Source organism: Phacochoerus africanus, chromosome 15, assembly GCF_016906955.1.
Source record: "Phacochoerus africanus isolate WHEZ1 chromosome 15, ROS_Pafr_v1, whole genome shotgun sequence".
Lineage (NCBI taxonomy): Eukaryota > Metazoa > Chordata > Mammalia > Artiodactyla > Suidae > Phacochoerus > Phacochoerus africanus.
The window spans coordinates 41,286,339-41,310,479 of NC_062558.1; the positions used below are offsets into that span (position 1 = coordinate 41,286,339).

The following is a 24,141-nucleotide window of genomic DNA, read 5'->3' on the forward strand; positions in this document are numbered from 1 at the left end:
AACTAAAGTCTCAGAACCTTGATTTCCCATTCCGTGAAATGGGGTCATAATGATGGTGCTGGGAAATTGAGGGCTGCTGGCTCCCCCAGTGGGGTTTACGTAGTATTTTCTGAGCACCCACGGTGCCTGAAGCATGTATTTAGTGGTTCTATTTTAGTAGGTGTGGCCAGCACCATACTGACCACTGGCATGTGTGCTCTGCTTCAGCACCCCCATTTCACGGGTGAGGAAACTGAGGCTGTGAACCATGGATGTCACATGGTTGCTAAAGGCAGAGCTTGGGGAGTTCCCATTGTGGCGCAGCTAGTATCCGTGAGGATACAGGTTTGATCCCTGGCCCCGCTCAGTGGGTTAAGGATCCCATGTTGCCATGGGCTGTGGTGTAGATCACAGATGCACCTCAGATCTGGTGTTGCTGTGGCTGTGGTGTAGGCTGGCAGCTGCAACTCCGATTCAACCCCCTAGCCTGAGAACTTCCCTTTGCCACACCTGCAGCCCTAAAAATAAATGCGCAGCTTGGATTTGAACCCTCACCTGGGGGCTCCAAAGCTGGTTTTATTGGCCATGAGGAAGCCCCAGGCTCCAGGTTTGGGGACCCGGTGTGACTCGGAGGCCCTTCCTTCTCCAGCTAGTGTCTAGCGCAGCAGGACGCAAGGAAGACTGGTGTTTCCAGGTCCCTGAAAGAGGCTCCTGTTGCAGCTCCTGCTGGGGGCTGGCAGCCAACCACATCTGGGAGTGGCCACCCTGTACCCCGTCATTACAACAGTGGCTTTGAAGCAGCTGGCAGCAATGCTGTTTGCCCACGTGGGAGGGGGCTTCCTGGAGCTGGCCTGACTCCCCTCCCGTTCCCTTGTAGGCTGAGCAGTACGGACAGGCAGCATGGTGGAGCCCAGCGAAGGTCCCCGTACGGGGCCTGGGGAGGTGGCCGAGCCCCCTGGGGATGAGAGTGGCACGCCCGGCGGGGAGGCCTTCCCCCTCTCTTCGCTGGCCAACCTGTTTGAGGGGGAGGATGGCTCCCCCTCTCCCTCGCTGGCTGATCCCTGTCGCCCTACTGGCCCAGGCGATGGGCGACCAAACCTGCGCATGAAGTTCCAGGGTGCCTTCCGCAAGGGGGTTCCCAACCCCATTGACCTGCTGGAGTCCACCCTGTATGAGTCCTCAGTGGTGCCCGGGCCCAAGAAGGCACCCATGGACTCACTCTTTGACTATGGCACCTATCGTCACCACCCCAGTGACAACAAGCGGTGGAGGAGGAAGGTCATAGAGTGAGTATTGCTGGCTGCCTGGCCAAGGGTCTCCTCCTCTTTATGGAATCTTTCTATCCATCCATCCACCTATTTGTCTACTTTTCCATATATTTGTCTCTTCATCCATCCATCCTTCCATCTATCCATACATCTATCCATTCATCTATTTATCCACCTGTTCGCTCATCCATCCATCCACCTATATGTCCACCTTTTTATATACCTGTCTATCCATCCATCCATCCACCTATTTGTCTACTTTTCCATATACTTGTCTCTTCATCCATCCATCCTTCCATCTATCCATCCATCTATCCATCCATCCATTTATGCACCTACTTGCTCATCCATCCATCCACCTATCTGTCCAACTTTTTATATACTTGTGTATCTGTTCATTCATCTATCCACTCATGCATTCATCCATCCATTTGTCCACCTGTCCATATACATGTCTCTTCATCCATCTATCCTTCCATCTATCCATACATCTATCCATCCACCCATTTGTCTACCTATTCGTTCATCCATCCATCCACCTATCCAACTTTTTATACAATTGTCTATCCATTCATCTATCTGCTCATCCATCCATCCACCCACCCATCCATCCCTCCATTTGTCCACCTGTCCATTTACTCGTCTCTTCATCCATCCATCCTTCCATCTATCTATCCATCCAACATCTCATTCAAGTACCTAAATACCCATCTATCCACCTGTCATCTACCTGTCCATCCATTCGCCCATACAACCAACCTTCCATTTATCCATCATTTACTGACCCAAACATCCATCCATCCTCCCATGTACCCACTGTTTCTATTCATGCAGCCAGTCAGCTATCAAACTCTTCATAATTCATTTATTTCATTTCCATGTCTTTCAATCTTTCTCCTTCTCTGATCAGCAGCCCATCTTTCCATCTGTCCATCTGCTTGTCCAGTCCATCCATCCATCACACTTATTCAAATATCTATCTACCCATCCGTCTGCTGTCTGTCCAGCTAGCCATCCATGAAAACTCCCAAGAACCCCTCTCAGGCCTCTGTGTGTGTTTGGAGGACAGTCTTAGAGTATGAAGCTGTCCCGTTGTCACCTAGTCCTCCTCATTCCCCTTGCTGATCACAGACTCTTTTCACCTTGGATTTACCCTTGGGCCCTTGGATGAAGCCCATTCCCCTCCTGAATCCTTGCTTGATCAGGAACTGTCTGCTTTATTTATTCACCAAGTCAACCCATGAATGTTTCTTGAGCACCCAGCACACATGCCTGCTAGGGAGGGTTGGCCCTGGGGCTTCAAGGCTGAGCCAGACTAGCTGTTACCCCTATTAAGTTTAGACACTGAGTAGCCTTCTCTGGCACCTTCAGTTTGGAGGGTGAGATAGCTGATAAGCAAGCGAATAGATGATTCACTTTGCAGGAGATGCTGCAGTGGGAGAGGGGGCCTATACAGGAAAGGTAGTCCAGGAGGGCTTCCTGGAGGAGCCAACGTTTAAACTCAAAGCTGAGGGGTACAAAAAGACAACCACATGGTTTGTGGGGGGGCTGTATTCCACATGGAGAGAAGTGCACATATGAGGGCCCAAGGCTAGAGAGGCTCGAAGAAACAGGGCCGCACAGTCCGCACACTCTGCTGGACAAACTGCATAACCTCCACTCAGGTGGAAACAGGCCCAGGGTAGCAAAGTGCCCCAGTGTCCCATCCCTCCAAGGTCCCATTGGAAGCTGGTGGGCTTTGTGTCTCCCTTTCCCCTCCCTCAGCCCCCCTTCCTCAAGCCCTCATCCCCAACCCTATCCTGGACAACCAGGGCTAATGGCTTTGGAGGGACTGTGGAGGAGCTGGGACGTGGCTGAGTGGCTGAGGTCCTCAGAAACCCCAAAAGTGTTCTTTTCATTTCATTTTTTGGCGCAAAGTTTACAGTTCAGGAGTAGATAAAATGGGGGCAGCCCAGGTGCCCTCATTCAGGGGTTATACCAGCCTGTGTGCCCCCACTGTCAGAAAGCCCCTCTTCCCGGCCTCCGCCTCCCCTCCTCCCATGCCCCATAGCTGGGGGCCCTGTCTCAGGATGGAAAGTCTGAGGCTGGAGCCCCACAGAGGGAGAGTGGTTGTCCCTTCCCTGGGCTAGCCCTGAAGCCCCACCTCTGTGTCCCCTTCCTCTGCAGTCCCCCCTCCTCTCTGTCAGGGTTTGCTCCCGTCCCTTCTCCTCTGCTCCATCCCCAGATTTGCCACTTTCTCCTCTCCTGTCTTCATTTCAGATTCTTCCTGTGCCCCTATATGTGCCCGGCACTGAGTGGGTGAGGCCCATGGCACAGGGGGTCCCTGCCCCTAAGGTGCCCCTGGGCTGGTGCCACTCTCAAAACCTCACACACAGCAGGTGTCCAATTAATGTTTATTGAATGACTAAATGAATGTCTTTTTTCCTCCTTTCTCTTTCCATCGCTTCCCCCCTCCTCCAGTCCGCTCTGACTTGTTCTTTCTCCACCTATCTTCTAGCTCAGCATTTCTCCCACACACACAGTGGGTGCTAAACAATAACAGGAATATCAGCTAATGTCTATTGGCTGTCTACTCTGGTAGGGCCTTGAACCCTTTATGTGCTTGGCCTCATTTGTCTCAAATGTTTGTTGAATGAATAAATTAGTGAGTGAATGATTGAATAAATGATAGAACTGCTTCATCTGTTAGTCTAGTGTTCCTCCTTTATTTTATTACTTCCTTTGTCTCTTCTAGTCTCTGGTTTATTAGTTCTCAGTAAATGACAAATGGATGGATGGATGGGTAGAAGGGTGGGTGGATGGATGGGTGGATGGATGGATGGATGGATGGATGGATAGAAGGGTGGGTGGATGTCTGGGTGGGTGGATGGATGGATGGATTGACAAATAGAATGGTGGATGGATGGATGGATGGATGGATGGATAGGAGGGTGGGTCAGTGGATGGGTGGGTGGTGGATGGATGGGTAGATCATCAATGGACAGATGGGGGGCTTGTGTGTTTCTTCCTGTCTGTCTCTACCCAAGGTCCTAGGTAGGGTTTGTTGGGATAAAACATTCCTTTTTGTCTCCAGATGTCCCTCTCCCCTCAGTCTGGTCCCTCCCTAGCTGTCCCTCCCCAATTCCTAGGTCCTAAGCCTAGAGACAGTGGGCTGGGCAGGAGATGAGCCCTCCTATTAGCCTACTTCCTCCTCCCTCTAGGAAGCAGCCGCAGAGCCCCAAAGCTCCTGCCCCCCAGCCGCCCCCCATCCTCAAAGTCTTCAACCGGCCTATCCTCTTTGACATCGTGTCCCGGGGCTCCACCACTGACCTGGATGGGCTGCTCCCCTTCTTGCTGACCCACAAGAAGCGTCTGACTGACGAAGAGTTCCGAGGTGAGCACCTGGGCAGGAATAGCAGACGGGCTAGCTGGGGATTGCGGGAGACCTGCACTGGGGGTCCCATTTCCCTTTAGCATCTTCCTTTGAGTCAGTGGGCTGCACTAGCCAGGAAGAGCACTGGACAGGGAGTCTGGTGCTATGTGTCCTTTACCATATAACTTAACCTCTCTGGGCCCTTGCTGCCTTTCTTCATTTATTCATTCCACTTTTATTTATGAAAAGGTTAGTATCATAGGTAAGCAGAGTCTACCCAGCTGGGTTCAAGTCCTACCTTTACTACTTGAGGGGTGTGTGGCTTCTCTGAGCCTCGGTTTCTGCCCAGTTTTCTGGCTCCCTGCTCTAGGCTGAAACCCTGTCACTAGTGCCCATGGGACTTAGAGAGCTCATGGCCCAGAGAGCTCACCCTCCAGCCTTGTTCAGACTCAAAACACCCACCTAAGCCCTTCCCTGCAAATTGGGGAAAGTGGCCTGTGAGCCCCTCCACCCAGGTCAGCCATCTGCTATGTGCCAGATACCAGGTAAACTGAAACTAACCGGCCATGTGACCCCACAAATCAATATAAAATGTCGAGAATTGTGGTACCTGCTAGAAAGGAGGATAGACTGGCTGTGTTAACAGCTCAGTGCTGATGAAGCTTCAAGGAGGTCAGGGGGCCATTTTTGGAGACTTTGGGTACTTAAAGTAAATTAAGTGCCAAAATAGGCTGACCGAGTCTGCAATATATTTTTCACACATACGTTTATTAGTCAGATTCTTTGAACACCAAAATGATATAATGCTTTATCAGAAAAGAATTGCTAGGGAGTTCCCATCATGGCTCAGTGGAAACAAATCTGACTAGTATCCATGAGGTTGCAGGCTTGGTCCCTGGCCTCGCTCAGTGGGTTAAGGATCTGGCGTTGCCATGAGCTATGGTGTAGGCTGCAAATACAGCTCAGATCCCGCATTGCTGCGGCTGTGGTGTAGGCTGGCAGCTGTAGCTCCAATTCGACTGCTAGCCTGGGAACTTCTATATGTTGTGAGTGTGGCCCTAAAAAGCAAAACAAAAACAAAACCCAACCAAATAAACAAAAACCAAAAAAAAAAAAAGAAAAGAATTACTGGACTTATAAAAAATATTCACTCATGCTGCCCAGCCAGATGGTGTGGCCTCACTTGTGGCGTAAGCTTAGAGTTGTGGAAGAGTTGTGCACCCTCTCTGCCTTCAGAGGGTCCCTGTGAAGGCGTGAATAATCTCATTTGGAGGTAATGCATATTTAAGCCCCGGCCAAATGGCCCTGCCTGGCCTCCTAAGTTCATCAGGTGAGAGTGGGGAGCTTTGGGATAGAGTGAATCCCAGTGAAACAGGGATCATGGTGCCTGTGACTTCAGCAAGCAGAGCAGTGCCAGGCTGGGCTTGCCAAGGCTTTTGGCTTCTCCAGGACTGAATGAGGGCGGTGGGGGGGAACCCCCAGGTGAGTGTGTCTGCATGAGCATGGGTGGAGGACTCTCAGGTTTGCAGGGGAAGGTCCCTGAAATTATATAGAATAATGCATGTGTAAAGGGGATTTACTGTGAGGCCCATTAATTAAGCTTGCTCTGGCCCCTTCTAACTTGGCCCTAATTTTGAGGTTGTAATTCTGTGTTTGTTTTCATAAATAGGATCCCCAATTGTGTAAGTCTCGGGCCTCAGCAAAACCTGGATCTGCCCCTGCATGTTTTTATAACCAGAGGCTCATGAGCTCATTGATTCTCAGAGGAGTCAGTGGCCCTCCTGTGTGCCCCCCGCCCCAGCGCCCCCCAAAAATTTGACAGCCTCCAATTTGGCAATTAGGGGCCCTGGCTCCAGCTTTCCCCAGGGTCAGAGCCACTTTGCCACCTGGCGGTAGATTCCTGGAACTGCAACTCATTCTGGGTAGCGGGTGTTCTTGGTATCCTCATCCCAGCACCCAGGTTGGCAGACCTTCACCCCGATTCAGCCTGGGCTGGGGGCTGTGGAAGTCCAAATCCAGGGTCTTGTTCCCCACTCAATACAAACCACTTAGGCACCTGTGGGTTGGAATTACCTGCAGTGCCCAGCTTGCCCCTTCATTGAATATTTATTAACTCAATGGGTGCTTATTGGTACCTACCAAACGTCAGGCATTATGCTGGTGGGGGACAAATGGTGAGGGAAGCAAATATGACCCTGTCCTCAAATTGCTCTCAGTCTCCAGGGAAAGACTGATATTGAGCAAGCAATCACAGAAATAAGTACACGGTTACAAACTGTAATATGTATCCACAAAAAGGCTATATTGGAGGATTTGACCTAATCAGGAAAATCTGGGAGAGCTTCCAGGAGGAGGTGACACTTGAGCTGAGTCCCAATGAATTGTAGTTAACCAAGTGAAAAGAGAGGGAGGAAGGACTACAGAGGAGGTGAAGGAACAGCATGTGCAAAGGCCCTGTGCCTGACCATCATCAGAGTTGGGCTCTGAGGTGACCTCCAGTTGCTATGTGGAAAGTGGATTAAAGGACATCCAGAGGGGATGGTGGGAACAAGGCAGGTGTCCTGGGTATGTGAGAAAGATGGTGGTTGGGCCAGGTTGGTGGCAGTGCAGATGGAGAGGGGTGCAGTGTTTGGAAAAATAGGTAAAATGGGTAGGAATCCTGGGTGGGTGGGGGTTGGATATGGGGAGAAGGGAGGACGAAGACAAGAGTGACACAAAGATTTTTGGCTGGCTGGGTACACCCTCCTCTGAGAACGGGAACATACACAGACCTGGTTGGTGTTTGGTGAGGGACCGATGACAAGATCAGTATGGATAATTGTGAGTTGCCTGACAATTAGAATACATACTGATTGAGGCTCATCTGAGTGTGGGTGTGTCTGGACAGAATCCCCAGGGCCCTCAGCTAGTATTCGGGGCCCCCTCCCCATTATGCAGATAGGGAACTGGAGTTCCTTATCCATTCAGTGCATAGTTACCTGGTGTCCACTCTGGGCTGGATGCCAGGGCTGTAGGGGGAAGCAGCCAGAATGAGGCTTGTCCAAGCAACCCCACCCCTAGGGCAGTGGGATTGGAATTCAGGTCTTTGCGAGTCTGCACTCTCCCCAGTGATTCCAAGTATCTAGGGAGACCTTTAAGTCACCACTCGTGGAATAATAACTGCAGCAGTATTATTTATCCAGGTCTCTTAGCTGCCGGGCTCATCAACAAATATCTACTAGCTCATCAATTTCCCTTTGTAGCCTCAATTTAGCCAGACAGAAAGCAGAGAAAAGGTCATACAGAAACCCGGAGCAAAGCCCCATTCAAACCCCAGGGGTCTTGGCTCCAGGCGGGCACCTCAGCCCACACCTGCCTCTCCCATCCCCCATCCTGCTCCTGATCTCATTCCTGCATCCGGCCTTTTGGTCCTGTGTCTGCTTCACTGGGGAGTTCTCTTTTTATTGACTCGCTTTTTAAGATATAAATCAATTCATGTCACCATAAAAATTAATACAAGGGAAAGAAAATTGCAAAGAAACATTAGCAAGCGTTAGTGGGAGATGTTAAGGGACCATTAGTATCAAACGGAGACTGACTTCACAGCAGGGCTTTGACAAGGGGATGAAACCTTGCACACTCGAGCCTTTATTGTTATTATTGCTGCATCTGCAGAAACCCCAAAGTACTCGAAGGTAATTTCACATCCTAGGGTAATTTCATATCCACTGTGGCTCATGGCCTGCACTTTGGGGAACTCTGCATTCCCTCTGCTCCCCTCTAGGGGCGCTAGTGTAACCACTTCTTGGGAAAAGGATCTATGTTCCAACTGGCTGGCAAAGGCCACCCTGGGTCTGCTTTTAGAGGTTCACTGTCAGCATTAGCAGATTAAAGGCTCTGAGAAGTCCTGTAGGGAAGAAATGCAGTGGGTTTGGCTTAACCCAGCATTTCCCCTTTTATTCGATTTTTTTTTGAGGTTTCTTTTTTTAAAATGTTATATATATATATTTAGGGCCGCACCCGTGGCGTATAGAGGTTCCCAGGCTAGAGGTAAAGTTGGAGCTGTAGCCACTGGCCTACTCGCCAGAGCCACAGCAATGCCAGATCTGAGCCGTGTCTGTGACCTACACCACAGCTCACAGCAACGCAGGATCCTTAACCCACTGAGTGAGGCCAGGTATTGAACCCTCAACCTCATGGTTCCTAGTCAGATTCATTTCTGCTGAGCCGTAATGGGAACTCCTTTTTTAAAATTTTTAAATGATTTTTATTTTTTCCATTATGGTCGGTTTATGGTGTTCTGTCCATTTCTACTGCACAGCATAGTCACCCAGTCACACACACACACATATATATATATACATTCTTTTTCTCATAGTATCCTCCATCATATTCCATCATAAGGGACTGGATATAGTTCCCTGTGTTATACAGCAGGATCTCATCACTTATCCACTCCAAATGCAATAGTTTGCATCTATTAACTCTTTTATTTGATTTTTAAAAATCCCCCCCAGATATGCTTTGGTAAATACCAATCTATAGGCTGGAAGGAACTTATGCTCTTCTGAGTTTATTTGACCTTCTCAGTATCATGCAGGGCAGGTAGGGAACAGGCTCAAAGAGGAGGAGTGATACGGCCAAGGCCTCTGGCTTCCTGCCCAGTGCCCTGTCCCCTGCTGCACAGCAGTTTGGGCCACCTGTACATCTCTCCCCCCCAGAGCCATCCACAGGGAAGACCTGTCTGCCCAAGGCCCTGCTGAACCTGAGCAATGGCCGCAACGACACGATCCCGGTGCTTCTGGACATTGCCGAGCGTACAGGCAACATGCGAGAATTCATCAACTCACCCTTCCGGGACATCTACTACCGAGGTGAGGCCCTGAGCCAGGCAGGAGTGGGGGCACCAGCCTCACTCATCTGATCCCCAAGCCTAGGAGCTTCAGATGAGGCCCCAAGGGCCAGCATGTCCCCAGGAAGCAAGTGTTGAATGAATTAACAGACGAAAGAACAAGAACTTCTTTGATATTCTGGGTTTCAGAATCCAAGGTCCTAAGGGTCCTAGATGCAGTGAGCATCAAATGGGCCATGAACCTGGGAATGTGGGCCCCAGATGCTCTGGTTCTGGATACTCTGAGGCTCTAAGGTAATAGTTCTGTGAGTCAACAGTTCTAAAAGGCAGAAATGTCACCAGTCCCAGCTCCCTGGGTCTAAATTCTGAGATCTATGAATCCAACTTGACCTTTCAGATTCCTGGATGTGCAGATTCAAAGGCTGTGAATTTTATGTCCTGGGTCCCCAGTGTTGTGAGACCATGATGCCGTTGTCACCTCTAGGATGAAAGCCGCTATGGTCGGACAAGTCCCACACTTGGGATTCTAGAAGTCGGATCTCCCTTTGAGCCTAAGATCCCATCTGATTGCATGATGCAGCAGGTCTGGGACTTCAGGCCTCAGAAACTCCACATCCAGGAATGTCTGAAGGTCCCTTTGCTGCTCTGGGGTGGATTTCTACCTTCTGCACCCCAGTGACCCCCATGCCTGGTCAGGTCTGTGCCCCCGATGACTGTCCCCCACTCCCTCCAAGGCCAGACCGCCCTGCACATTGCCATCGAGCGCCGCTGCAAACACTATGTGGAGCTCCTGGTGGCCCAAGGTGCTGACGTCCACGCTCAGGCCCGGGGGCGCTTCTTCCAGCCCAAGGATGAAGGAGGCTATTTCTATTTCGGTGAGGAGGGGCCTAGTGGGGGCTGGGCACATGTGGGAGAAGCTGGGGGTGACATGGTGGTGGCTACAGGCCCAGCGCCTCCCCAAACACCCGAGTCTGCGCTGGCTGTGGGCCTGGACAGTGCCTGGTGCACAGGCGGCCACCTTGCTTGTCTTGGTCATAGCAGCCTTGCCTTTGAGGGGTAGAGTGTCACCTCACTTTCCTGAGCCTCAACTTCCCCATCTGTACAATGGGGAAGTGATGGGATCAGAGGGTTGCAATGGGGTGTACTTTCAGTCCAACTTAAGCTGGGACTGAGGGTCAGATGGCAGGGCCATCACCACCATGTGCCAGTTGGACCCTTGAAAGATTTTAAATTTCACTGCTGCTTAAAGGCACATCTTATTTGGAGTTCCCGTTTTAGCTCAGTGGGTTAAGAACCTGACTAATATCCATGAGGATGCAAGTTTGGCCCCACTCAGTATGTTAATGATCTGGCTTAGCCGTGAGCTGTGGTGTAGGTCGCAGACATGGCTCGGATCCCATGTTGCTGTGGCTGTGGTATAGGCTGGCAGCTGCAGCTCCAATTTGACCCCTAGCCTGGGAACTCCTGTATGCCACGGGTGTAGACCTAAAAAGACAAAAAAAAAAAGCTCATGTTACTTGGGGTTCACGGACAAAGTCCCTCAAGGAATCCCTCACAGGCTTCAAGTTGCATGGCCACCCCCCAGTAGCTTCCCCCATCTCTCCAGAGCATCACCCCAGACAGAAGCTGTCAGCTAGGGCACATCCACTTTGACCATGGGTGCCATGTCCATCATCTGGGCATCTGCCCCCAAGTGTCCACAGGCAGAGCCCCCCACTCCAGGCCCTTGTCACTGACCTTCCCGCATCCACCCCTGGCTGCAGGAGAGCTGCCCCTATCTCTGGCTGCCTGCACCAACCAGCCCCACATCGTCAATTACCTGACGGAGAACCCGCACAAGAAGGCGGACATGCGGCGCCAGGACTCCCGTGGCAACACGGTGCTGCATGCGCTGGTGGCCATCGCCGACAACACCCGTGAGAACACCAAGTTTGTCACCAAGATGTACGACCTGCTGCTGCTCAAGTGTGCCCGCCTCTTCCCTGACAGCAACCTGGAAGCCGTGCTCAACAACGACGGCCTCTCGCCCCTCATGATGGCTGCCAAGACGGGCAAGATTGGGGTGAGGGCAGGGCTGGGTGGCACCCATTCTTACTTCTCTACACACACAAACACATTCTTATTAATAGGCACACCCACCTCCCATCCTGCCAACCCCGGTGTGTGGCTGTCACAGCTCAGGAACCTGCTATGGCTCCCTATTGTCTAGCCAAGCTCTATTCACTATCAACCCAGAGCCTCTCTCCTCACCCCACCCCACCAGATGCTCACTGCCTGCTCCAACCAGCCAGGGCAAACCACCGATAGAGAACTGAGTCCCAGAGCTCAATCCCTGCAGTCCCCCCTCCCTCCATGGTTGGGGTCCTGGCTCAGCCCCTGACCTGCTGAGTGGCTGTGTGCCAGTTCCTGCCCTCTCTGGCCTAAAGCAGGATTTCTCAGCCTGGGTATTACTGACTTTGGGGGCTGGAGGATTTGGGGGCTGGGGCTGATCTGTGCCATTGTGGGATGTTTAACTACATCCCTGGCCTTGACCTGCTAAATCCCTCTGCCAATCGTGACAACCCCAAATGTCTCTGGACATTGCCAAATTGTCCCCTGGGGGTCACCATCCCCTGACTGAGAACCAAAGCTGGGGTTCTCTGTAGTCAGAAGCACCTGTGTCCAAGGCCGGGCTTGGCCACTTCCCAGCCTGTGACCTCAGGCATCTTACTTCTTTGAGCCTCAGCTTCCTTGTCTGTAAAATGGGGATAATACAGCAGCCCTGTGCTATCGTGTTCTGACAGCTCAATGAGGTGATCCACTTAAAGCTGTTAAGAAAATCCTGGGGAGTTCCCGTCGTGGCGCAGTGGTGAACGAATCCGACTAGGAACCATGAGGTTGCGGGTTCGGTCCCTGCCCTTGCTCAGTGGGTTAACGATCCGGTGTTGCCGTGAGCTGTGGTGTAGGTTGCAGACACGGCTCGGATCCCGTGTTGCTGTGGCTCTGGCGTAGGCCGGTGGCTACAGCTCCGATTCAACCCCTAGCCTGGGAACCTCCATATGCCGCGGGAGCTGCCCAAGAAATAGCAACAACAACAGCAACAACAACAAAAAAGACAAAAGACAAAAAAAAAAGAAAGAAAAGAAAATCCTGGGATGGGTAATAAGTTCTCAATAAATGGTGAGGATTCTTATTCCTCTATTAAAAGTATAGCAAAAGTTACTGAAATTGCAGTTATACCAGAGTCCTGGAAAATGGCTGTTTTTTGTTTTTGTTTTTTGCTGCATCCTCGTCATGTAAAATTTCCTGGGCCAGAGATCGAGCCTGTACCAAAGCGGAGTCCTGAGCCACTGCAGTGACAGTGCTGGATCCTTAACCTACTGAGCTACCAGGGAACTCCCAAGGCCTGGGTTTAAATTCTGCCTTTGTCCTGTGGAACCCTGTGGCCCTAGGTGACTCGCACCCTTCTCTGTTTCTCAGTTTCCCTATGTGTAAGCCAGAGACAGTAGGAGTTGTAATAGGAAAGGCCGAATAGGATAATTATTACTAGAGATTTAACTGATCAATAAAGTTGATAAATTCTGTTTTCATCACATAAAGAGGATACTCATTACAACTCAGATTTTTTTTTTTTTTTTTTTTTTTGCTTTTTAGGGCTGCACTCGTGGCATATGGAGGTTCCTAGGCTAAGGGTCTAATCAGAGCTACAGCTGCTGGCCTACACCACAGCCATAGCAACGCAGGGTCCAAGCCACGTCTGCAACCTACACCACCGCGTCTGCACCCCCACCTACAGTTCTTGGCAACTCCAGATACTTAACCCACTGAGCGAGGCCAGGGATCAAACCCACAACCTCATCGTTCCTAGTTGGATTTATTTCCACTGCACCACAGTGGGAACTCCACAACTCAGATTTTTAAGACTGACCTGGGCTGAGTCTGGCTTCCGCTAACTGCGTGGCCTCAGGGGACATCCTTCTTTTCTCTGAGCCTGTTGGCTCATCTGTCAACCAATATGGTAAGCACAAGAATGAAACGAGGTGACATGAGGAAAGGGTCTGGCATACAGCAGGTGCTCAGTAAATATTTGCCCTCCCCTCCATCCTGTTCTCTGGGGAGGCACTGTGTGGTGGGGTCCCTCTGATGTGAGTGGCCAAGCAGCAGTGCCCCCCAGGACCCCTTAACCCTCCCTTCTCCCATGCAGATCTTTCAGCACATCATCCGTCGGGAGGTGACAGATGAGGACACCAGGCATCTGTCCCGCAAGTTCAAGGACTGGGCCTATGGGCCTGTGTATTCCTCGCTCTATGACCTCTCCTCCCTGGACACGTGTGGGGAAGAGGCCTCCGTGCTGGAGATCCTGGTGTACAACAGCAAGATCGAGGTGGGCACTAGGGCAGGGAACAGGGCCCAGGGGAGGAGGGGCCCACAGCAGTGGGTCCCCAAACTGAGTGCAAAAGAAGGGTCCCATCTAGTGCCTAGAACAGCATCTGGAACTGGAGGGGAAGTGGGAGCATTGTAAGGGTCAGGCTTCAGGGGCAGGCAGGACTGGATCAGGATCCTGGCTCTGTAACTTACATGCTGTGTGACTCAGGACAAGGTGCCCAACCTCTCTGAGTCCCAGCTTCCTCTTTTGTAACATGAGGATAAGGATAGAGCATACCCCACTGGCTTGCTAGGAAGACCAGATAAATTTGTCTTAGAAGAGCCTGGCACTGGGTAAACATTATGTGTCAGCTATTATCATTAGTATTCATTATATGAAGTTTTTGAAAGTTCTTTTTTTCATTTAGCAGTATTTTATGAACCTCGTTCTGCACCATTAAATATTCCTCTGCAGTATCATTGCTGTGTGGAAATGGACCTCATTCCCATCAACCATTCCTCTATTCTTGGTCATTTGGGTTTGTTTCTGCATCTAACTATCAGGAATAACACTGCACTGGCAACTTCGTGGCTACTTAATTGCACAAATCCTTGATGATAAAGAAAATCAAGTTGTTAAAGGGACAGGACGCTGTACAAATGGAGCAGAAAGTGCTGGGGCCTGGGTGCAAAAGGTTTCTCTTCCAGCCCCGGCTCTGTGAGGGTAGACAGATGCCTTCCCTTGCTGGATCTTACTTCCTTCATCTTTGAAATTAGTGACCAACTTGATTTACCTTGGAGATGATGGGAGATTTGGCATCTCTGCTGCAAACTCTGATTGATTGGTAGTGTCTGCCCAGGGAGCTATCCAAAGGATTATTGTGCAGGACTCAACTACTGATGTCTGCCCTGGGTTCAGAATTGAAAAATTGTAGTGGGTCACATATTTATCATCTTTAGGCTAAATGTCCCAACCCCACTTCCTGAATTAGAATTTCTTTTTATTTTTTATTAATGATTTTTATTTTTTCCATTTTAGTTGGTTTACAGTGTTCTGTCAATTCTTACTGTACAGCAAAGTGACACACACACATATATATATTCTTTTCCTCACATTATCCTCCATCATGTTCCATCACAAGTGACTAGATATAGTTCCCCATGCTATAAAGCAGGATTTCATGGCTTATCCACTCCAAATTCAGTAGTTTGCATCTATTAACCCCAGACTCCCAGTCCATCCCTCTCCTTCCCCTGAATCAGAATTTCTGAGGTCGGAGCCCAGGGACTTATATTTTTAACAAGCTGCATAGCTGATTTTGCTGCCAGCAGCTCAGCTCCGTCCACAGATTGGAGTTTGGGGAAACCACAAGAAGAGATTTCTTTTAGGCGCTTTCGAGCCCTGAGTCCTATGACTCTGGAAGCGTCTGGAAAGGCAAGTTGGGGCGGAATTGGGCAGAGCCTCAAAGGCCCAGAAGTTTGAGTATCACTGAAGAATGGTTAGGAGGAAGAGTGCTCTCAGAGCAGACGGTGGGGAAGGCATGCTGGACTCAGACTGTTTGACCCCGAACCAGCCTGACTGGCCCCCGACCACCCCGCCTCCCACAGAACCGCCACGAGATGCTGGCCGTGGAACCCATCAATGAACTGCTGCGGGACAAGTGGCGCAAGTTCGGGGCAGTTTCCTTCTACATCAATGTGGTCTCCTATCTGTGTGCCATGGTCATCTTTACCCTCACCGCCTACTACCAGCCTCTGGAGGGCACGGTGAGTGACCGTACACCAGGCAGGAGCTGGGGTGTAGCTGGGTCCTCTGTGGGAGGGACTGGAGAGGGCTTAGGAACAGGATGGGAGGTGCTCCGTACATCCAGGGGAAGAGAATGAGGGAAGAGGCGCCATGGGACCCAGATGGTTGGGGTCTTGGGGAACACGTGGACCTGGGGCCAGGTGTTGGAAGGGCTGGGTGAGGACTCGCACGCCCCCTGTCCCCCAGCCACCATACCCTTACCACACCACGGTGGACTACCTGAGGCTGGCCGGTGAGATCATCACACTCTTCACTGGGGTCCTGTTCTTTTTCACCAACGTGAGTGCTTGGCCCCCCACCCTACACACCTGCCCGCCCCCCTCCTTCTCTTCCTCCACCTCTTTTAGCTCCTCTCTCCTCCCCTTGGCACTCCTGCTGGCTCCATCTCTCTCATGCCCCCCCCTCCAGATCAAAGACTTGTTCATGAAGAAATGCCCTGGAGTGAATTCTCTCTTCATTGACGGCTCCTTCCAGTTACTCTAGTGAGTAGAGGTCCCCAGACTGGTGGCTTCTGGGTGAGGAAGGTGGGCTTGGGCAGGGACACTGCTCAGGTTTGGTGGTGGTGGGAGTGGCTCTGCTGGAGTGAATTCACCCAGCCTGAACATCTGCAGCCCAAAGTCAAGACAAGGTCACTATCAAGCAAAAGGATCTACTGGGTAAAGCAAGATTCTGGTTGCTAGAGAGTTATCACCATGCACACCACAGATAAAAATAATCTAACCTCCTTTGCTTGTGATTCATTGCTAATGTCTGCCAGGAGTGCCCATGTTAAGAATCTTGAGGCTGTGTCTGTGTTTAATGGGAGCGAGTGCTGGGATTGATTAATGATGTCTGCCTAGGGCACAGGATGAGTTGCTGCATGTGTGTTTTATCTTTTCCCGTATCCTTGGAGAACAATGAAATTCCCTTAGCCACAAAATCTCCACTGAATCCCACTGAATCTTTCTCTAGCAATTCTGAAGGACATCACTTTGGGATCTGGGAGGGCCTCAGGGCCATTACACACACATCAGCTGCCAATTAATTGGGTGTTCTGGTTAACAGAACACTGGAGAACCCAGTGAATCCATGTGGTTTCTCTGCTGCGGGTCATCAGGATGTCCTGGTACCTAGAGGGCTCGAGGGCATGCCTCCCCCTCCAGGACCTCATTGTCCCCTTTCCCCTCTGGCGGTCTCCACTGCCCTGTAGCTTCATCTATTCTGTGCTGGTGATTGTCTCCGCGGGCCTCTACCTGGCGGGGATTGAGGCCTACCTGGCCGTCATGGTCTTTGCCTTGGTCCTGGGCTGGATGAACGCCTTGTACTTCACCCGTGGGCTGAAGCTGACAGGGACCTATAGCATCATGATCCAGAAGGTAAGGAGCAGGGCACCCACTGGACACACATATGCAGACAGTGCCAGGGCCCTGAGGACATGGGGGCACCGTGGTGGCCGCAGGCAGGGCCTGGACATCGGCGGGGGGTGGGTAGGGGGGACAAGGTGGATCTGGGGGGAAGACTTGAGGTGAGGAGTGGGGCAAGTGAGAAACCACATGTCTCATCTTTGCCTCCGTATCCCCGCCGGGGCCTTTAGATCCTCTTCAAAGATCTTTTCCGTTTCCTGCTGGTCTACTTGCTCTTCATGATCGGCTACGCTTCAGGTGAGCTCTGGGTGCCTCGGTGAGCCTGGCAGGGGCAGTACCAGGGCTGGATCAGCCACCATAAAGCGTGGTGGATAGTCACCAGTGTTCATAGACTCCTCACTGGGTGCCCGTCCCTGCTTCATTCAATTCCCCCAGTAAGTCTGTAAGGTAAGTGTCTTTATTACCACCTTTTACAGATAAGGAAACTGAGCTTTAGGAAGGTTAAATGTGAATTCCTGCTGTGGTGCAACAGGACTGGTGTTGCCAGGTTGCAGGTTTGATCCCCTGCATGGCACAGAGGGTTAAAGGATTTGGCATTGCTGCAGCTGCAGTGTAGGTTGCAATGGTGGCTTAGATCTGACCGCTGGTTCAGGAACTCCATAGGCCACAGGGCAGCCAAAAATGAAAAGAAAAAGAAAGGTTAAATAACTTGTCCAAATGCAAAAGCATGGATGTGATAAAACTGGCATATTAGCTGTGGTTGCAAAAGGAGCACCCAAAACTTAGTGGCTTAAAACAACCATTTATCATTACTCTCAAAGCTGTGGGTCAGCTGGGTGCTTGTGCTCACCTGGGCCAAATTTGGCTAATCTTTTTTTGGAGGGGCTGTTCCTACAGCATGCAGAAGTTCCCAGGCCAGGGATCAAACTGAGCCACAGCAATGGCAATGCTAGATCCTTAACCACTAGCCCACCAGGGAACTCTCATATTTGGCTAATCCTGATGGGCTCCTGTGTCTGTGCTCCGCTGGCAGGTTGGCTACCAGCTGACTAGTGTAGCTAGGGTGGCCTCCGTTGGGGTGACTTCACTATCTTTCCCAGGGTCACTCATTTCCAGCCAGCTAGCTGGAACTTGGTCAGTGGTGGTCTGAGGTTCCCAGAATGTGAGCAGAAGTGTTCAAGGTCACTGCCTGGCCCGGCATTGCTTCTGGCTCACCCTCTTGGCCAAAGCAAGTTTCAAGGCCCGCCTTGATTCAAAGCATGGGGAAATAGACTCTATCCTCTTGGTGGAAGGAGCTACAAAGCCACATTGAAGGGGTGTGGATATGAGGGAGGGCACATTTTAATCATTAATCGAGCAGCCTGGGCTGCTCAGCACTGGCTCCTTCCTTGATGTCACGATGCCTTGGGACCTTAGTGACACAGGTCATTGGGGAAAGATTAGGGATGCAGAAATTAATCAAGGTGTTGGGCTGGTCCCCAAGGGGTGGGTGATCTGCCATCCAGTGCCCCGTATCCGAAAGGGAGTGGCCAACCCAGGCTTCACCAGGCTGCAGTCACATCTGAGGAGGTTGGTCTGGGAATCAGCACTGGCAGCAGGAGTCTGATGGTGGTGATATTTTGACCCTGATAATGCCAAGGCTCTGTGTGGATTATTTTGGAGAAGAACTGTGGCCTTAGCTTAGCTGGGGAGAGAGGGACATGGTCCAACTGCCCCTCCAAGGAGTAGGCCTGGAAAGGACTCGCCCGAGTGCAGTAGTTTGGGAGTCAGGTCAAGTTTGGCCTTACTGCAGTCCTAAATACAGAAACTGAAGCAGAAGCTTAGGTTAAAGTAGCAACTTAGTAGTCAGCTTTGTCCAAGGGCTTCTGCTAGGGAACACCAGATCCCTATTCTCCCTCTTTTTTTTCTTTTATTTTCCCACTGTACAGCAAGGGGATCAAGTTATCCTTACATGTATACATTTTTTCCCCCACCCTTTGTTCTGTTGCAACATGAGTATCTAGACATAGTTCTCAAACAGATCCCTATTCTGATGCTGACATATCCCAAACATGGCACATGTGCTAGTGTTTCCCACTGTACGGCAAGGGGATCAAGTTATCCTTACATGTATACATTTTTTCCCCCACCCTTTGTTCTGTTGCAACATGAGTATCTAGACATAGTTCTCAAACAGATCCCTATTCTGATGCTGACATATCCCAAACATGGCACATGTGCTACTGTTTCCCACTCTTGTGCCCTTGACAGACATTGCTAATGGATTACAGATGTGTTCTTCTGATAAGTTAGACAAGGTCTTGGAATTCAGGGAGTTCCCTGGTGGCCTACTTCATTAAGGAGCTGGCATTGTTGTTGCTGGGGTTTGGGTCACTGCTGTGGCTTGGGTTTTATTCCTGGCCTGGGAACTTCTGCATGCCATGGGTGCAGCCAGAAAAAAAAAATCCTTCTCAACATGTTTCAGCAGCCACTATATAATTGAATAGCATTAGTATATGGATTGGAACCTGCTTACTATAATCCCAGGCTGAAGGCACCATGATACTGTACATTCCACTGACTGAAGGGACTCAGTCCCCCTCATGCTCCCTGACCTGGATGGTTTTGGAGCAGTTGTTGATGCTAAACAGTGTTGAGAAGGACTCTGAGGCTTTGTCTAGGCTTAGTGGGCAGGGATGAGCACCATGATCAGTTTGAGATGTCTGGAGGGGGTGAGGCCTTAGTGAGCACAGCTTCTGGGGCAGGCAAGACAAATACCTAATTTCACCTTCCACCCTTCCTCTCTAAGCTGGTGCTGGCTGGGAAATAGGAGCACTCAAGAGAGTCTGCCCCCAAATGCTGGCGTTCCAGGCTCCCAAGACTTCTAAGAACAAGAGGCTTGGCACTGTGAACATTTGGGGTCAGATAATTCTCTATGGAAGGGACGGTCCTGTGAGTGGTGGGATGTCTAGCAGCATCCCTTGGTCTTTGCCCACTAGAGGGGGCCAGTAGTACCCCCTTCCACCTATGACAACCAAAAATGTCTCTAGACCTGCCAAAGGTGCCTGGGGGAAAATTACCTCTGGTTGGGAGTTCCTGCTGCAGCTCAGCGGTTATGAACCTGACTAGTATCCATGAGGATGCAAGTTTGATCCCTGGCCTCGCTCAGTGGGTTAAGGATCTGGCGTTGCTGTGAGCTGTGGTGTAGGTCGCAGATGTGGCTTGAATCTGACATTGCTGTGGCTGTGGTGTAGACTGTAGTTCCAACTTGACCCCTAGCCTGGGAACTTTCATATGCTGCAGGTGCAGCCCTAAAAAAAAAAAATTACCCCTGGTTGAGAATCACCACACTAGGTCCTAGGACCCTCTTCCTTGTTAGCAAGAGCTTGTGGAAAGAGTGAAGGCTTTGGCTGCAGGGGGACCTGGGTTCAACCACTGGCTTGGCTTCCTTGCTGGGTAAGCTTGGGCCAGTGCTCTCCCCTTGCCGGGCCTTAGCGTTCCCTTCCAGCAAATGGGAACAGTCCTCCCACTTCTCAGCTGGCGTCCTCACCCTCGGCGGCCGTAACCGCACTCCCTCCCACAGCCCTGGTCTCCCTCCTGAACCCATGTGCCAACATGAAGGTGTGCAGCGAGGACCACACCAACTGCACAGTGCCCACGTACCCCTCGTGCCGCGACAGCGAGACCTTCAGCACCTTCCTCCTGGACCTCTTCAAGCTGACCATCGGCATGGGTGACCTGGAGATGCTGAGCAGCACCAAGTACCCTGTGGTCTTCATTATCCTGCTCGTCACATACATCATCCTCACGTTCGTGCTGCTCCTCAACATGCTCATCGCCCTCATGGGGGAGACGGTGGGCCAGGTCTCCAAGGAGAGCAAGCACATCTGGAAGCTGCAGGTGAGGCCCCGGCACCCCCATCCCTGGCCCACCAGCCACTCATTCTTTTCCTTCTAAGGTGGGGCAACCTGACCCACGGTACCCCCTTGGCCTTCCAATGAGCCAAACCATCTCCTTCTGCCTCCACTTCTCTCTCTGTAAAATGGGCACAAAAGGCTGCGGTCTGTTTCGCAGAACCACCTAGCGCATTTCCAGGTGGTTTCTTGCCTGACCACCAGCTGTGGGCTTAGGATTGCCTTGTGGTCCAGTTCTCAGAATACAGTCAACTTCATCCAGCTCCACTGAGTGAGCTCTGTCGGCACCGGAAATGCTCAGAGCATCGCATTTCAGTGGGGATCCTGCACTGAGCCCAGGGGGCAGCTTTCATGCCCCACCCTGGCCCAAGAGACAAGACCGTCATGGATACAGGCCACCCCAGAGCGGGAAGCGTCAGCATTCTCATCCAAGGGGCTTTTACAGCCCAGGCGTAACTTCCAGGCTCTACCTCCCCTGGAAGCAGATGTGGATGATGTGGAAGCAGGGCTCACGGGCACTGGGCAGCTGCTGCTTTTGCTTTCCACCGGTTCCTGCCCAATTCTAGAGAGCAGGGGCTTGAGGGGGGGTGCACAGCCCACCTGGCCACATGCAGTGCAAGAACTGGGGTTCCCAGTAAATGATGTCTCCATAAGGCAGCACCCACATTTACCATGACTTGGTGCATTTCCAGGAGATGTGCAATGAGGGAAAAACCCTCCACAGTCTTCTTCCCAGGTCTGGGTCTCAGGGAACCATCTGACTTGCTCTTAACCTTTATCCATGCCCCTTAATTTCCAAGGCCTCAGTTTCCCCGCTGGGTATAACTCTTAAGATGCAAACTGGCAGCCTGTGGACTGGATTTGACCAGCAAAGATTTTTTTCTGCATCAACATATTTTTATTTTTTAATTTTTATTTATTTATTTATTTTTTGCTTTTTAGGGCTGCATCCACAGCATATGGAGTTTCCCAAATTGGAGCTGTAGCCTCTACCACAGCCATAGCAACATGGGATCCAAGCCCTATCTGCATCCTACACCACAGCTCATGGCAACGCCGGATCCTTAACCCACTGAGCAGGTCCAGGGATTGAACCTGCAACCTCATGGTTCCTAGTTGGATTTGTTTCTGCTGTGCCACAATGGGAACTCCACCATATTTTAAAATAATTAATGCAAAAAAGTGTAAATTTAGTTATTTTGGCCACACCCTTGGCATGTGGGAATTCCTGGGCCAGGGATCGAATCCATGCCACAGCAGTGGCCCAAGCTTCTGCAGTGACCATGCCAGATCCTTAACCCCCTGTGCCACAGGGAACTCCCAAAAATTGTAAATAGAAAAATCCAGACTTCTGGCCTTTCTTGGAAAGTTGGAAGCCTGGCAGGGCAAGCCCACATTCCTGCCTGGCACTGCTCAGGTGGATGAGGGGTGGCTCCCCACTCTTCACTGGGTGAGGGGCCTGCACTCCCTGGTCTGCCCAAGCCCCCCCACCCCCGGTGATGCCCAGTGCCAAGTGGACACTAGGTGTCCTGGGGCCCTGGCTGCTGATGACCCTGTTTCCCTCATCTTCCCCTGTGGGTGTTTGAGTCAATAACCCTGTTTCCAGGGGCTGTGGGAGCTGGGAACCTAGTTCTCTGCCCACTCCAGCCCATAGCGTCATTTCTGCCAGTAGAGCAGTTAGGTGAGGCTGGGGGCCACTCACCCACAGCCCACCCGCCTCCCTCCCGCAGTGGGCCACCACCATCCTGGACATCGAGCGCTCCTTCCCTGTGTTCCTGAGGAAGGCCTTCCGCTCTGGCGAGATGGTGACAGTGGGCAAGAGCTCGGACGGCACTCCAGACCGCAGGTGGTGCTTCAGGTAAAGCCGGGCCCGGTGGGCCGCCTCACGTGTTCTACCCATTGCAACTTCCTGAGCCACTGAGGCCCAGATGGGCCTGACCAGAACTCAGTTCCACTGGCTGAGCCAGGGCAAGTTAGTTCAGTTCTCAGCCTCGGTTTCTTCATCTGTGAAATGGGAACAGTGATGGCATCATTCCCTTGGCCAGCCCCTGACACACAGTGAGACGGACATCCCTGTGCATCCAGTGTTACTGCTCCTCTGTCTCTTGCTGGAGGAGGCAGAGGCTCGGAGGCAGTGCTCATCATAGGGCATTACCATCTATGGATGAAATAATGGGGTGGGAGTCCCCACTGTGGTGCCACGGGATTGGCAGCATCTCTGCAGCGCTAGGATGCAGGTTCCATCCCCTGCTGGTGCAGTGGGTTAAAGGATCCCATGTTGCCACAGCTGTGGTGTGGGTCACAACTGTGGCTCGGATCTGATTCCTGGCCTGGGAATTCCATAGGCCATGGGGCAGCCAAAAAAAAAAAAAATGGGGTGGGTTTCAGGGGGAAACTGAGGATGTTACCTGGATGCATGGGAATGCCAGCTTCTTAGGGGAACCCCGGGCTGACTCTTTTAAGAGGACTCATCCTGTGTAACGTGATTGCCAGCACAGAGCATAAGCATCACGTTTGGAGTCAGGAAAAGTCAGTTTCCACTATGACAGTCCCCACCCCACAGGCCAGCTAGTCAATCCTATTCCACTTGAATTTGAAGTTCAAGTCCTGACTCTGTGATTTATCAGCTTTGTGACTTTGGACAAAGAGTTTAACAAGCCTCAGTTTCCTCATCTGTAAAAAGGGAGCTTCCTTACTGGGGCCTGACCCATAGCAGTTGCTCAAAAAAAAAAAAAAAAAAAAAAAGGAAATGGAGTGAAAATAACTAAAAATAATTTCAGGAAGAAAAAATATCAAGCCAATTGGGGACCAAGAGGCTATAACCTGACTTTCGGATGTGATTTATGAGGGTGACCAATAATAAGAGTGAGAGTATCAAGGAGTCTGTCCAATCCGCAGATGAATGGATGTGTATCCATACGAAGTGTGATGTGTCCACACAACAGAATATTATTCAGCCGTAAAAAAGGAAGACAGTACTGATCCGGGTTACATTGTGGATAAACCTTGATGCTAAATGAAAGCAGGCAGACCCAAAGCCACATACTGAATGAGTCTACTTACATGAAATGTCCAGAATAGGTCAATCCATAGAGGCAGGAAGTAGAACAGAGGTTACCAGGGGCTGGCGGGAAGAGGAAAGGGGAGTTATGACTTAATAGGTACAGAATTTCTGTTTGGGGTGATGAAATGTTTCAGAAGTAGATAGCAGTGGGAGTTCCCTGGTGGCTCAGTGGATTAAGGATCCAGTGTTGTCACTGCTGCAGCTCGATCCCTGGCCTGGGAACTTTTGCATGCCATAGGCACAGCCAAAAAAAAAAAAAA

At 51.1% G+C, this 24,141-nt stretch overlaps 1 protein-coding gene across 2 annotated transcripts in view; it reads left to right on the forward strand.

Moving 5' to 3' along the window:
• Positions 1–24,141, forward strand: part of TRPV4 (transient receptor potential cation channel subfamily V member 4) — a 44,046-nt gene that overhangs the window by 16,303 nt on the left and 3,602 nt on the right. Inside the window, exons 2-14 of one of the 2 annotated variants that reach the window (XM_047761394.1) lie at positions 857–1,265; positions 4,448–4,620; positions 9,300–9,452; positions 10,165–10,305; positions 11,194–11,492; positions 13,614–13,793; positions 15,383–15,541; positions 15,768–15,860; positions 15,990–16,063; positions 16,771–16,936; positions 17,155–17,221; positions 20,487–20,803; positions 22,548–22,675. In XM_047761394.1, coding sequence (XP_047617350.1) covers positions 880–1,265; positions 4,448–4,620; positions 9,300–9,452; positions 10,165–10,305; positions 11,194–11,492; positions 13,614–13,793; positions 15,383–15,541; positions 15,768–15,860; positions 15,990–16,063; positions 16,771–16,936; positions 17,155–17,221; positions 20,487–20,803; positions 22,548–22,675 — 2,336 coding nt within the window. In that variant the 5' untranslated portion in view covers positions 857–879. The remainder of the gene's footprint in view (positions 1–856; positions 1,266–4,447; positions 4,621–9,299; positions 9,453–10,164; positions 10,306–11,193; positions 11,493–13,613; positions 13,794–15,382; positions 15,542–15,767; positions 15,861–15,989; positions 16,064–16,770; positions 16,937–17,154; positions 17,222–20,486; positions 20,804–22,547; positions 22,676–24,141) is intronic. The other variant, XM_047761395.1, reaches the window with a different exon arrangement.